This window comes from Mustela nivalis (assembly GCF_964662115.1).
Source record: "Mustela nivalis genome assembly, chromosome: 11".
NCBI lineage: Eukaryota > Metazoa > Chordata > Mammalia > Carnivora > Mustelidae > Mustela > Mustela nivalis.
The window spans coordinates 65,097,957-65,112,918 of NC_139030.1; the positions used below are offsets into that span (position 1 = coordinate 65,097,957).

Consider the following 14,962-nt stretch of genomic DNA (forward strand, 5'->3'; position numbering starts at 1 on the left):
TAGGTAGATGTAAACATTTGGTCTCATTGTATGTTACTCATTTTGGTGTTCTTGTTTACATATTAGTCATCTCTATGAATTGCCTTCTCTGAGTCCTAACCCTCCAAGTAGCAGGGTTGAGTTTGTGGACCTGGGAGATGAAGGACCATACACGAGGCAAATTCACCAGAGAAATGTCACCTGATGAGGCCTTTTGGTGGTTATTCAACTGAACTTACCTTAGCATGCCCTCTATATGTTATTAACCCTTTATTTAAAATAAGTATCGTCTTTATATTTGATCATTTTCTCTGTTGCTTTACCCTAGTCATCTCTAAAGATTAAATAGTGGGACTTGCATTTTTTTTTTAAGTCAGGTGAGGCTGCTTTATTTTTATTTATTTTTTTTAAGATTTAAAAAATCTTTAAAAAAGATTTTATTTTATTTGACAGAGATCACAAGTAGGCAGAGAGACAGGCAGAGAGAGAGAGGGAGAAGCAGGCTCCCTGTCAAGCAGAGAGTTGGCTCGACACCAGGACCCTGGGTCCATGACCTGAGCCAAAAGGCAGAGACTTTAACCCACTTAACCACCCAGGCACCCCAGGACCTGCATCTTTAAAATTATTTTTTAAGTACTTATATGAGGGAAATGTCCATTAGAACCCTGCTGGTTGTAAGCTGCTTGCCCTTTCTTAGAAGAATGATTGGATAAAATGGACTGTATTAAAATTTTCTATTTACTTGATCTTCCTATTTTTGTATAATGGGAGGAATTCCCCTCCGTGGTAAGTGACAACTATTTGGAAAACCCCTACCATCTGATTAAAAAGGCTTTTCCTAATGATATCCTTACTGTGACATGTTATAATCCTCAACTTATTTATTATTTATATTTATAATCCTCATTATTTTATAGGATGAACATGAATGAATTCAACATTTATTGAGTACCTTGTACCAGAAAAAGTTGTAGTTACTGGATTAGAAAGATGATTAGCATGCGATCTATACTCTTGAAGGCTGCTTCATTAAGCTTTGAAGATTAGTGTATGTGTGAATAATTATGACAAGTGCTATGTTAGAGGTATTGTGGAAAAGCATGAGAAAGTGCTTTTTTGGGGAAAACTAAATTTAAAAGATTACTGGAATTCCCTAGAAGGAAAAGTAGAAAAGGTAATTCCAGCTCAGGGAAAAATTGAGTAGAGGTAGAAAAATGTTTGCTGTGAAGAAGATGTGTGGCTTATGTGGGGAGAATGGCTTGAATTTCAGCTTTAGATACCTGCTGGTAGTGGTGAGAAGTGGTGAAAGATAAAGCTGAAGCCTGCTCATTTATGACTGTCTTATATTTACTAGGCTGAGAACCTGTGCCTTGTCTTCCTGTCAGAATGGAGAACTGTCATTTAGTTTTTATTAGAAGAAGAGAGGGCGTTTGCAATTTGGGGGATGTGGCAGAGGGAGAGAGAGAATCTTAAGCACGAGACAGGCGCCACAGGGGGCTCCATCTCATGACCCTGAGATCATGACCTGAGCTGAAGTCAAGAGCCAGACACTTGAATTTACTGAACCACCCACACGTCCCCCACAGATCGATCATTTAACTAAAGTTGTGTTAACCAGCTTTGTAGCGTAGAACAAATAGCAACAGTAGAAAGGTGGATTGGAGACAGTCCATCTAGGGAAGGTGTTTTTTGTTTTTTGCTTTAAAGATTTTATTTATTTATTTGACAGACATCAGAGGTAGGCAGAGAGGAAGGCAGAGAGAGGAGGAAGCAGGCTCCCTGCAGAGCAGAGAGCCTGGTTCGGGGCTTGATCCCAGGACCCCGGGATCATGACCTGAGCTGAAGGCAGAGGCTTAACCCACTGAGCCACCCAGGCGCCCCTAGGGAAGGTTTTATAGTAAGAAATGAGGACTACGGCTAGCACAGTCAGAAGATTAAAGATATGTTTTTGAGGGGGAATATATAGAACTTGGTGACAGATTAGATGTTGGGGTTGAGGGAAAGACTGGATAAACTCCATGGGCAGCTGAATTTGTGGTTATGCCATTAAATGAATTAGGTATGATAGAATTAGAAAAAGATTTGAATGTTGGGTTTTGGATATGTTGAGTGGCACCATGTCTGTCTACTAGGTAGGTTGGAGTTGAGGAGAGATTTGGAAACATGGATTAGGAACCGTCTTTCTTAGTGGTTGACACTGTACATATGCTATCTTGATCATTATACAACACAGAAATATAGGTATGGTTGTCCCTGTTTTATAGTGAGGAAACTTGGGCTTAGAGAAGTAAGTTTCCCAAGGTTACGTAATTACAGATATTTTTCCATAGTGCTGTGCTAACCACTGCTATGTAACCACTCCTAAGTGTTGTGACTTAAAGCAATAATTTTTAATTATCTCATATGGTTCTATTATTTAATTGAGCTCAGCTAGGAAGTTCTAGTTTGGAATTCTCATTTGGTTGCAGTTGGCAGCTGGAACTAGAGTCATCTATAGCTTGACCTGGCTGCATATCCAAGATGGTTTCTTTGTGTGTGTGGCATCTCATCTGGAAAGGCTGAAACAGCTGGAACAGCTAGGGGCAACCATGGGGTGATCTCTTCCCACAAGGTCAGGCCACACAGTTAGTAGGCTTTCTCATCTATATAGTGGTTTGGGGATAGTAGGACTTGTTACATGGTATCTGGTTTACTCCAGAGGAAGTTGTCCAAGAGAGCCAGGCTGTAGCTTCAAGATTTGTAATGATGTAGACTTGGAAGTCACACAGCATCACATCTGTTACATTCTGTTGGTTAAAAGTGAGTCACAGGACCCCTCACATTCACAGTGGGTCAGGAATGAGGGAACACTGTACCGGGGGCATGAATATCCAGAGACCATCTTTGGAAATGAACTTCTTCCACACAGTGCTATCTTTGGAATAGTGTTTAGATAGAGTGGAAATAGATGGGTCCTGAGAATGCCTTGCTAAAATGTGAAGAGAATGCAAGGAGACAGCTCTGGGAAACAAACTTTTTTTTTTTTTTTTGATTTTATTTTTTTATTTGACAGAGATCACAAGTAGGCAGAGAGGCAGGTGGGGTGGGAGGAAGCAGGAAGCAGGTTCCTTGCTGAGGAGAGAGCCTGATACGGGTCTCGAACCCAGGACCCTGGGATCATGACCTGAGCTGAAGGCAGAGGCTTTAACCCACTGAGCCACCCAGGCGCCCCACAAATGTTTTTGAAGAAAGACCCAAGGAAAAGGAGGCAGTGAGGGGAAAAAAAAAATTCCAAGAGATGGAGGGAGAGCATTTAGAGAAAGTGGTGCCATAGAGGCCAAGGAGAGGATAGTCACTGCCACCATAACCCTACATCCTTAGATTTGGTTGTTATGTTAGAACAGCTATATTAAATGTACTCAGATAGTTTTTGATCACCTATGATGGGACCTTCTGCAACCAGATTTAAAAGCTGACTTTTTTTTTTCTCATTTATCCCACCTCACATATATACATATATGAGTTGATGCCTAAATTTCATAGTTAGAACTTAAATGGTGTAGTCTAGTGTAAAACATTTACACTTTCAGTCATTTGTAAATTGTGATTACATTTGGGATACTTTAGTGAGAGTAGACTTCCATATACTAGAAAGAATATAGTGTTTCTGGCTTCCTAGAGAAGTGAGAGTTCTCTGTGTAGAACGAGAGCGTAGGACAGTGAAATTAATGGCAAACTTCTGCTGGTCTTGCTAGGATATTCTTTCGAGTTCCAAAAGGTAAAAAGTGTCATGCACTGAACTAGAACGTAACTGGAAAGAACGGATAAAATGGGAAGTTTAAAAGTTTTAAGCTTTTAATTAATAAATGGCTGGTTTTTCTTTATTTCAGAGCACAAAGTTATCATTGTTGGGCTGGATAATGCAGGGAAAACTACCATCCTTTACCAATTGTAAGTATTCACTACTTTGAAATTTTTATTTTATTGTTCACAGTTATTTTTTCTGCCTGGGTGATAACTTGATTAACAAAAGCAATAAAAAAGTTATGTGGAACCTAAATTAATTCTGTAAGAACACAGTTTGGCTATAAACCAGGAGCCAGATTTAAGCAACTATTTAAAGAGAACTAGGAATTTATATGACCTAGAGTATGTTCACTTTTTTTGCTTGTGGAAAGTAGAGAAATACTGTTCATGTAGTTTCTGGGAATGAATCTAGAGTATTGAAGATAGTTCACTACCTGGTCCCATCTCTCTTTAAACCCTTAACTCACGAGTTAGCAGAAAAGGGCTATTTGGATATAAAAAAGGAAAATTCATGCTCATTTAGCCCCTGATTGAAAAATGCTCAAACATTCTTGCCTCTTTGCTAATTGTAATATATTTGAACTTTTTTTCCCCTCAGTTCTATGAATGAAGTTGTACATACATCACCCACAATAGGAAGTAACGTAGAAGAAATAGTGATTAATAATACACGTTTTCTAATGTGGGATATTGGTGGCCAAGAATCTCTTCGGTCTTCTTGGAACACATACTATACTAACACAGAGGTAATGTTTCTTAATATACTAAAGCTTCTAGGAGTGGAATGCTTAGGAAACAACATCTAGATATGAACTCTTAGGTTAATCTTTTTGAAATATCCTAGTATGGTAATAAAAGTTGAATTTAAACATAGTGGAATCTTTGATTCCCTGTTTCGGGGTTATTATATACTTACTGTCATTGAACTTCTGTAGGGAAAATTGGAATGAGGGGGTGATTGGTTAGTCTGATTATATATTGATCCCACAACTTATCTTAAGTAGTTGTTTTTACAATGAGTACCATCTCATAGTTCACCATTTCACTTCTCTCTTACTGTTTATTTTTGTAGGCATAGAGAAAATCCTAGTTAAATGAGAGGGTTACTGGAGGATTGAATCCTGGCCAAACTGGAACTGTGTACGTTCTTTAATGCAGCACAGTTGCACATGAAATAATTCTTTTTCTTTTTGGTTATAAAGCAGTTTAGACATAATCATATGTTTTTGTTTACATGTTATTTCCCAAGAGGAAATTTCAGATCTGTGACATTTGAGAGCTTTACTAAATCGATCTTACAAATTGAAAGGCTCTGATAGTCATTTTTATAGCGTAGATTATAAGGTTATAAAACTCCAAATGTATATTAAGATGTATATTATGTCATTAAGACCTATTAAGTGTCTTTAATGAGTTGATCCCTTAAAACTTCACTAAGCCTTTGATCATGTTTTTTTGGAAAAGGAAAGATACATGTGGTTAGTACTTCTGTGTGTAATGCTGCAGGTATCAAACTTAGGACAACATCTTAAAAATTAAGTTTTATTAAAAAGCCTTGGAATAGAACTGGTTTTATATTAAGCCACATATCAGTAAGTATCAAGTTGAGAATAGAGGGAAGGTAACTGTTCTCATCTGCCGTATCATTAATGAAATCTGAAGAGTAGAAAAGACCCTGAAAATTAACAGTGGTTTATCTGGAAAAGAAGAGCTAGCTCTGAAAAATAAATAGTGCATGTTAATTTTAAGCAGTCAGAGTTAACTTGATGGCATCACTTGTGTCAACATAAAGTGACTGTTTCTGCTCCCTTTTCCCTTGTGGTTTTCGGTGCTCGTGGGGGGGAGGAAGAGGTGCAGTGTGGCTCAGTCCTGCCCAACTCCATTAGGAGTCTCATTCTGACAGCGTTCCTATCATCAGTTCAGGAAAGAGTTGTGCTTGCAGGCAGCAGGTGCCATTTACATAAAGAAGAGAGCAGGGTTTTTTTTTTTTTTTTAAAGATTTTATTTATTTACTTGAGAGAGAGACAGTGAGAGAGAGCATGAACGAGGAGAAGGTCAGAGAGAGAAGCAGACTCCCCATGGAGCTGGAAGTCCAATGCGGGACTCGATGCCGGGACTCCAGGATCATGACCTGAGCCGAAGGCAGTCGTCCAACCAACTGAGCCACCCAGGCGTCCCGAGAGCAGGGTTTTAGATACGGGTTTATTCTTTCCAATTTGTTGATTTTTAAAAATTGATGTAACTGTCACATTACTCCTATATCATGCCCTTTTTTAGCATTTCAAATTGATATTGATAAATACCTGTAGAAATATTTAAAATTTAGCATCATAATGTATTTTTTTCATATTGACTTGGGTGCACCTAGATGGATGTAGGCTCATTACCATTCAGGATATTAATTTAGAAAGCAAACGTGTCATATATTTGTTAGACTATTAACAATACCCTAATAGAGTGTTACCATCGTATTCTCTTTTCTCTTATTTTCTCTTAAAAATTAGCCAATAATATTTGAATTAGAAATGAATCAAACCTTTAGGCTTCACAGTGTATAGTAGGTATCTCTGGTTTTCCAGTAATACCATACCATAAGATTCTAATTGCTTGATATTTATGGTCTGTAAATCAAATAAGTACTTTACAAATTTTATAAATATTAAATTATGTAATCACTAATTTTTTTATGATTATTTTAGTTTGTAATAGTTGTTGTGGACAGTACCGACAGAGAAAGGATTTCTGTAACTAGAGAAGAACTCTATAAAATGTTAGCCCATGAGGTAAGTAGGATTCCGACTTACATGTGTGTTGTGTTGGGAGGAGAGTGCTTCTTTCCTTTTTTCTCTTTTCTTTTCTTCTCTCCCTCCCTCCCTCCCTCCCTTCCTTCCTTCTGTCCTTCCAAATTATTTATTTAAGTAACCTCTACACCCCGTGTGAAGCTTGAACTCACAGCCACAAGATCAAAAGTTGCACGTTCTTCCGACTGAGCACAGCCAGTTGTGCTCCTGTGTGTAGTATTTCTGTCACATTTGTTCTTTCTACTTTATCATGACAGTACTACTCCAATTTTTATTTGTTTATTTTTTAAATAAACTTTAATTTTGAAACAATATCTTTAAAGTACTCTGCCCAACATGGGGCTTAAATTCATGACCCCAAGATTAACAATCACATGTTCTACCAACTCAGCCAGCCAGGCACCCCTACTTCAAATTTTTTAAGAGTTACTTATAGGTGCGCCTGGGTGGCTCAGAGGGTTAAGCCTCTGCCTTCAGCTCAGGTCATGATCTTAGGATCTTGGGATCGAGCCCCGCATTGGGCTCTCTGCTCAGTGGGGAGCCCGCTTCCTCCTCTCTCTCTGCCTGCCTCTCTGCCTACTTGTGATCTCTGTCCATCAAATAAATAAATAGAATCTTTAAAAAAGAAAAAAAAAGAGTTACTTACCTGCTTGCCATTCCTGCTTTATAATTTTGACGCTTGCCAAACTGGAAGTGTATCTGGAAACAACGGAAAGACTGTGGAATCAATTGTAGAATTTTATTTCTTCTTTCCTGGATTAATTTGGTCTAGAAGGTTTTCTGGGTGAAAAGATCTAAATTGGATTGCATTTTGCATTTTATATAGATTAATTATACAGAAGGTTATCACTGGAAATTAATTTTTAAGAAAAAATTTTATTTGTCAGAGAGAGAGAGTGCACACAAGCAGGTGGAGCAGCAGGCAGAGGGAGAAGCTGGCTTCCCGCTGAGCAGGGAGCCCGATGTGGAACTAGATCCCAGCCCTGGGATCATGACCTGAGCCAAAGGCAGATGCTTAACCCACTGAGCACCCAGGGTCCCAGGAAATGAGATTTTAAGATACTTTATTTGTTTGAGAGAGGGAGAGAGAGAAGAGAATCTGTGCACATGATGGAAGGAGCAGTAGAGGGCAGGGGAGAGGGAGAAGCAGACTCCCTGCTGACATGGGGCCTAATCCCAGGATCCCAAGATCATGACCTGAGCGGAAAACAGATACTTAACCGACTGAGTCTCCCAGGTGCCCTGGAAATGAGTTTTTAAAATCTCGTGGGCACTAAGGAAGTCTTGATTGTAACTCAGCTATCAAACTAATACTTAAATGTGGTTGCTCTTCGGTTTCTCTGATACTGTCCCTTTGATTAAAGAAAACTATTTGACTAGCCACATTTTCTTAGTCTTTGAGAAATATTACTGGTAGCATAATTTAAAAATTAAATAAACTAAATAATATAGTTGGTACTGATAATATTAACTATAAAATATCATATTATACTGTGGTAGCAATTGATTTTTTTTTTGTATGCGTTTCGTTACAGGTGTTACTTTCTCAACTCATAGTGGAAATTGAAAAATTAGTATTTAGATATATATGTAATTTTTAATTTTAATGGAATTATAACAAAGCTTAAGAAAATTGGGATATCTTTTTGGAGTGCCTGGGTAGCACATTCAGTTAAGCATCTGATGCTTGGTTTCTGCTCAGGTTATGATCTTTGGGTTGTGAGACTGAGCCCCATGTTGGGCTCTGCACTTGGTGTGGAGTCTGCTTAGGATTCTTTATCCCACTGCCCCGTCCCCCCCAAGTAAATAAATAAACCTGAAAAAAAAAAAAACTAGATATCTTTGTAATGACGTTTCTTTTCTTTTTTTTTTTTTAAAGATTTTATTTATTTATTAATTTTTTTTTTTTGAATAGAGGGAGAGAGGGAGTTTGTGAGTAGGGAAGAAGGGCAGAGAGAGAGGGAAAGAGAAAGCCCAAGCAGGCTCCAACTGTCAGCTTAGAGCCTGATGTGGGCTTAATCTCATGATTCTGAGATTGTGACCTGACCCAAAATCAAGAGTTGATACATAACCAGCTGAGCCACCCAGGCGCCCCTGAAGTTCCTGTTTTTTGTGCAGGGATCATGCCCACCGTGATGCAGTGTCCCATTTTGGATTGATTCTGGCAGCTGTATTAAACCCTTGTTTTTTGTGGTTTTTTTTTTTTAAAGTACACGTTGCTAGTCATGCATTTAAAAGTTTTGATTCTAGTTTGGGAAATAAAAAGTTATGAAATAGGTAGAAAACTAAGGATTTTTTTTTTTAATTTTCCCTTTGTAATTTACATAGAGGGGTTATTGTTGTGTACACCAAAGGGTTATTACTGTTTTATGAAGACTTACGAAAAAGCAAAATAAGACACAGATATATTTGTCTTTTGGCTGTTTTTTTACTACCTTAAACAGGTAGCCTCCTCCTTTGATTCTTACTCTAATTTGCCAATATGTAGCAGGATCAAAGAGCCCAGTAGTAGGACTCAAACAAAGTCATTGAATTTTACTAGCTGGGGGTATTAACTTGAGCTGGTCACTTAATTTCATTTGTTAGGGATGTTACCCATGTTTTATGGATTAGTACACGGAGGCCCAGAAAATTAGTGGCTTGATTTTTAAGAGCCAAGAGCCAAGATTTGAATTTAGGCATTCTCATAATTCAGGCCCTTTGTTAAGAAATAAGGCCTCATTGGAAAGTGAGAGACTGAACGGGGAGGTTGCCAGAGAAGAAAGGAATTATGGACAAATTTGGGAGCTAGATTAAGTCACCTAATAGGGCCAGCAAGAGCCAAATCGGCAGTTTTGGAAGGGCAAATGGATCAAAGAATGAGAATGTGAGTGAAAAACAAATATTGACATGGATTTAATCAAGTGTTTCATATGTACAGTAGTAACCAACAAATCTTACTATCATCACTAATAATGCTTTACATGTATTACTGTATATGAAACTATAAAATGATTTTAAATATTTCTGAATGCTTCATTTTTTAAAAGATTTTATTTATTTATTAGAGAGAGCATGAGCACAAGTGTGGCAGGAGGGGGTGCAGAGGGAGAAGCAGACTCCGCACTGAGCAGGGAACCCGATGCAGGGCCCCATTCCAGGACCCTGGGATCATTACCTGAGCTGAAGGCAGACTTTAACCCACCCAGGTGCCCCCTGAGAGCCTCATCTTAAAAGAAATGAAAAACTTTGAAGCTCATTAATTTTGAAATAGTCCCAAACACAAAAGTATAGATCAAGTTTTATTTGGAGTGACTCAGCCTCTAGGAATTATCTTCACAAATGAAGCTTTGAGAAACAAACTGAAAATTGCATATGGCATATGGAAGATGCTAAGTAAATGTGTCTTGCATGTGCTGCTGTTCATCTTCTTGACTAAATGAAGAAATATTTTTAGACTCTTAACAATAATCTGTAATAGGTAGCAGAAAGTTCTTCGAAGTTTGGCTGATGTGTAAAAGTCACCACTGTTGCCCTTGTACTTTGATCTCTTACTAAGTCAAGTTGATGAGCAGCCCTAATCTAGTATCTCTCTTTTTTTTTTTAATTTTTATTAACATACAATGTATTAATTGCCCCAAGGGTACAGGTCCGTGACTCATCAGGGTTACACACTTCACAGTGCTCACCATACAATCCAGTGTGTATCTTTTCTGTTGTTAAAATGATGGATAATTGGTCCTCAGGTTATTCAATAAAAAGTAAAAGAAGATTTTCATCTCTTCCTAAATACTCAGAAATGGGGAAAATAGCTATTTTTTTTAAACAAGAACCCTAAATTTAAAAAGTTAAGCCAGTGAAATATAGAAAAATTAGATACAGTATGGGTTTTATTTTGAGACCTTTCAATAAATAGCTTTATTTTTTATATTTTCCAATTTTCATTCTAGGTGCTTCTCCAAATTTCATCACCAGGAGTGATTAGTATAGATTACATGCAAGTAGAATAGCATAAACAATGTGTTCTAACTTGTGCCAGGTATTTCTAATGTCAGAAATGTGCTCTTTGAACATGCCAGCATTAGCCGTCCTGACCTATATAAGATTTCAGCATACTCTAGCAAGAGATACTGAAACCGGGAAGATAGGAAGATAGGAATTCCGTTCCATGGAAAGTCCACCTACTCAGTGATTCAGCCACATATCAACTATTGATAAGTGTTCTGTTTCCCAGTTAGGATAGGAAAAAAGTATTTGATCCTTGATAATGAAATATAGTAGATGTACTGGCTATAGCCCACCTCCTCAACTTTTTACCTTTTATGTGGACAGATGAACTGAACAGAGGTGAAATAAATTGAATACAAAATCTTAAAATTCTAGAGTATCCCTCTCTGACCATGCTTTTCAAGTAACTGTCATTAACAGTTTCTGGTAGTATAGCTGCCATCCTGCAGAGGGCGCTGTAACTAAAAGTCTATCTTGATTGTTATATAAGACATTTTGCATAATGCCTTTTAACCAAATAAAAAATTTATTACTTATATTTTTATTGACATCAGAAAAAAAATCAAAGAAATTATTGAAGCTCTGTTCTCACAAAGTAAAATAATGTGGAGCAGTGTCAATTTATATATACTAAAGAATTTATTGTTTTAAACACATATACACATGATTGAAATAAAAATATTCTATAAAAATCCCTAAGAAGAATGATGTCATTCAACACAGTTGAGAAAACTTGCAAGCGCAGCACTAAAACTTTAGTTTTCTCAGTATCTCTTTGTGTGTGTGTATGTATACAATTTTATGAAAGCTTAATCTACCAGTTGAATGTGTCCATCATGGGTTCTTAATTCAGGATCCATGAATGGAATTTAGGGTATCTCTTAACACCCTTTAACATCATATATAAATCTTATATGTATCTTTTTTATGAGAAAAAGTCCATAGTTTTCAATAGATTATCCAGGAATCCCCTGGCTTTAAAAATGGGAAAGGGGAAGTGCCTTGGTGGCTTAGTGGGTTAAAAATGGGCACGGGAAGGGTAGGATAGAGTAAAAGGAGATGAATAACCATTGGACTGCTTTGTGAGTAAAACATGAAACCAGTCACTTTGGTAAAGATGACCCTCATTTTCCGGCAGTAACTGAACTTTTACTGACTGTTTGTTACCCAAAGCCAGGTACTGACCTGGAGTGTTTTTCATGTTCATTCATCCAAACCATATCCCCAGGAGGTAGGTGGTGGTCTCAGGATTATATTATAAATGAGGGGCAGCAGTTATACTGGGAAAATCTCAGTTCAAACCTGGTTCTGTTACTCAGTAGTTATATGACCTTGTATGAGTTACTCACTGCTGGGTCTTAGTTTTCCACATCTGTAAAATGGGAATCTTATAGGCATCTTACTAGGATTTAAGAGATTTTGTTTGGAAAACGGTTAATGTAATGGGTGTCTTATTCAGATTAGATAATAAACGTTAGTTATGAGTAACAAATTCAGAAAAATTAAAGAATTTGCCTCAGAGGCAAAGCCTAGAAGTGTCAAAACTATCTAATTAGGAAACTTGATAAACTTAATGCCAATTCAAAAGGGCCCTATTGAATATTCAAATCTAAGAAATCTTCATGAATAAAGATAGAGGACCTAGGTCTCAGAAGAATAGGATGGGTTTAGGATAGCACCTTCCAGCTGAGAATTAAAGTCTAAGGCCCTCAGGCATATACTGTATAAAATGAATTAGTTTGTTTCCTATGCACCTGGAAGGTACTAGCTTTAGGTGTGGGTACCTAAAGAAAAGATCGAGGTAGAATTTTGAAAAACTCTTGAGTGCCATGCAAAAAAGTAGCTCTTAGCTATGGAAACTTAGTTTTGGGTTAGGGAGAGGGGTAAATACATATTTGAAGATAAGACTGTTAACTGTAGCACTTAGGATCATTTAAAAAAAATGTAATTTAGGGCTGTAAGAAATATGTTAGTCCTTAAAAATACAAAGTGTGTATTTAAAGTGAGTTTAGTTTTAAGTTTTCTGTCCATCAGCATAAGAGCCGTGAGATGCTTTTATGTCAAGTAGTTGTGGAATTCTAGGTTAAAAGATCAAAAGTATTCAGTTAATTAAGTTGGAAAATCTATAAATAAAATGCACTGGCCTTTACAATTTTGTTTGCTCCTGTAGGACCTACGGAAAGCTGGATTGCTGATTTTTGCTAATAAACAAGATGTTAAAGAATGCATGACTGTAGCAGAAATCTCCCAGTTTTTGAAACTAACTTCTATTAAAGATCACCAGTGGCATATCCAGGCATGCTGTGCTCTTACTGGCGAGGGGTAAGAGGTCTTCTTTTTGGAAAACATATTTAGTTTAGAAACATGTATTTCTTCTTTGAATGAATAAATATTTAAGGCTACCATGTATAAAACAATGTAAGGGAGAGATGTGACACATAGTCCTTACTTGTAATTAGAGAGTTTTTAGCTTGGTTCTGTAAAGAATAAAATAAAAAACGTATACGTAATACATGTAAACATACTGAACTAATCCATGTGAACAAATAGAGGAAGAATGGCTGTCGGAATTCAGAGGAACAGGAGTGTCACGGAGAGCTGGACAAGTCAGGGAACCGTTCTGGTACTGGTGGTGGATCTTAACACTGTCAAGTCCTGTGCCTTGAGTGCTTTCCATACAGTGTATCATTTAGTTGTGGTAACAGTCCTGTGGACTGATTAGTTTTAATTTACATTTTATCCATAAAGAAGCTGAACTAGAAAAGGATTCAAGTGTGAGACTAATTTGGGGATACTCATTTTGCCACCAGAGTAGTCAGGAGGTGGGTTTTGCACTTTTAAAAAGGGGGCGGGGCTGAAATTGGAGAGAGTTTGGCACGAAGGTTCCTGGTTTGGGAGAGAAAGGTAGATGCCTGCAGTAGAATTTTGCCCTAGTGTAATGCCCAGAGATGAAAGGATTTCAAAAAAGAAGTGGTTTGTCAGTATTGTCAAATATAAGGTCAAGGACCAGGAGGAAGGAGAGAGGGCTATTAAGAGAGGGAATGAAGGAGGTTAGAAGTAGGATAAAAAGCTGTAAAAGAGGTGAGCAAGTTAAGGTTTTCATTGTAGTTGTATTTCCAAAATATGGTGGATCTATGTATTGAAAAGCAATGAAAAATAATTAAATTGGAGATGAAGATTCTAATTAGAGGTCTTGAATTTGATATAGGAAAGAGCAGAAGCTCGGGGCACAGATAGATAACTTTAGTAACTTATTATATTAGTTCACCTTCACCATGTTCTTGAGGAGGAGAATTTCTCCCATCTCAGCTACCTCATCTGTTTCTGCCCCAAGCTTCTGGTCTTGCCTAACATCAGAAGAACCTCAACCCCAAACTTAAGACCTCTGTGAAGAATCCCTCATACGTGTATTTAAAAGCGGAGAGAAAAGAATTAAATTGGAGATGAAGCTGAATCTTAGTGAAATAGAAGTCTCTGTTACCTGATTACAGATATTTGATAGAACATAGTTAGAACCTCAAAAAAGCAAATATGTTGTTTAAAAAAAAAAAAGGTCACAGGTAATACCCATTGTCCACATACTCATTTAGGTAAAAATATCTTACCATTACAAATCTTTGTCAAATAGTTGGATACATGTTGATATAGGTATATCTTTATATGTTATATTTGTCTACCAAAGGCCTTTAAGCAAAAGCACTGATTTTAATACTAAATTAGATAACAAAAAAGATCATGTAGGAATGACAAAAGATTTGACTTAAATACTTGGAGTAATTGTGTGGAAATAGATCATTAGTTGGGATAGATACAAATCCTGGCAGTTTCATTTTTTAAAAGAGGAGATCAGTGGATGATGTTAATATCTTTCTAATTTTTTATTTATGTGGGCTTCCCTCTCCAGTAGTTATCAAGTGGAAATGTTTGGTTTTGGAGAAAATACTTCCCTTTTGCACTTTGGCCACCTTGATCTAAGCTCTAGGTTTTAGTGCTGGTTGGCATTTTAACTCCCACTTCTGCCGTTTGCAACTGTCTTTTAAAGCCTGGATTCCCTCTTGTAGTATGAGAAGGCTTCTGCTTTCAGGATTGTAAAGATTAAGATTGTGGATATTAAGTGCTTAGCACAGTTTCTAGTTTGCTGTTAGGTAACTGCTGTTCATTTAACACTTCATACTTAATTTATTTGCCTATTATTTTGCACCATTTCCTATCAGCAGTTTAAAAGTAAGGAATCTAGTAACAGTAGGGAAAATATGAGCAACATCAAAACAACTATTTCTTTACCTCATTGTCTTTTCTTCTTTTTCTTCTTTTACATTTTTAGATTCATACTGCCACAATAATCTGAGTTCTGGTGTTTTTTAATTAAATACTAGTATAGTTTATCATATCTCTAAAAGCTCCTCATA

The 14,962-nt window shown here is 37.1% G+C and overlaps 1 protein-coding gene and 1 long non-coding RNA gene across 2 annotated transcripts in view; one reads left to right on the forward strand and one right to left on the reverse strand.

Annotated features, from left to right (window-relative positions):
- The window catches only part of LOC309843934, a 1,014,078-nt gene that overhangs the window by 441,217 nt on the left and 557,899 nt on the right, over nucleotides 1-14,962 (reverse strand). The gene's annotated exons all lie outside the window — the stretch shown is intronic.
- The window catches only part of ARL5A (ARF like GTPase 5A), a 31,825-nt gene that overhangs the window by 9,704 nt on the left and 7,159 nt on the right, over nucleotides 1-14,962 (forward strand). The window contains exons 2-5 of the mRNA XM_082689952.1: nucleotides 3,849-3,909; nucleotides 4,364-4,511; nucleotides 6,465-6,548; nucleotides 12,724-12,875. Of these exons, the coding sequence (XP_082546078.1) occupies nucleotides 3,849-3,909; nucleotides 4,364-4,511; nucleotides 6,465-6,548; nucleotides 12,724-12,875 (445 nt within the window). The remainder of the gene's footprint in view (nucleotides 1-3,848; nucleotides 3,910-4,363; nucleotides 4,512-6,464; nucleotides 6,549-12,723; nucleotides 12,876-14,962) is intronic.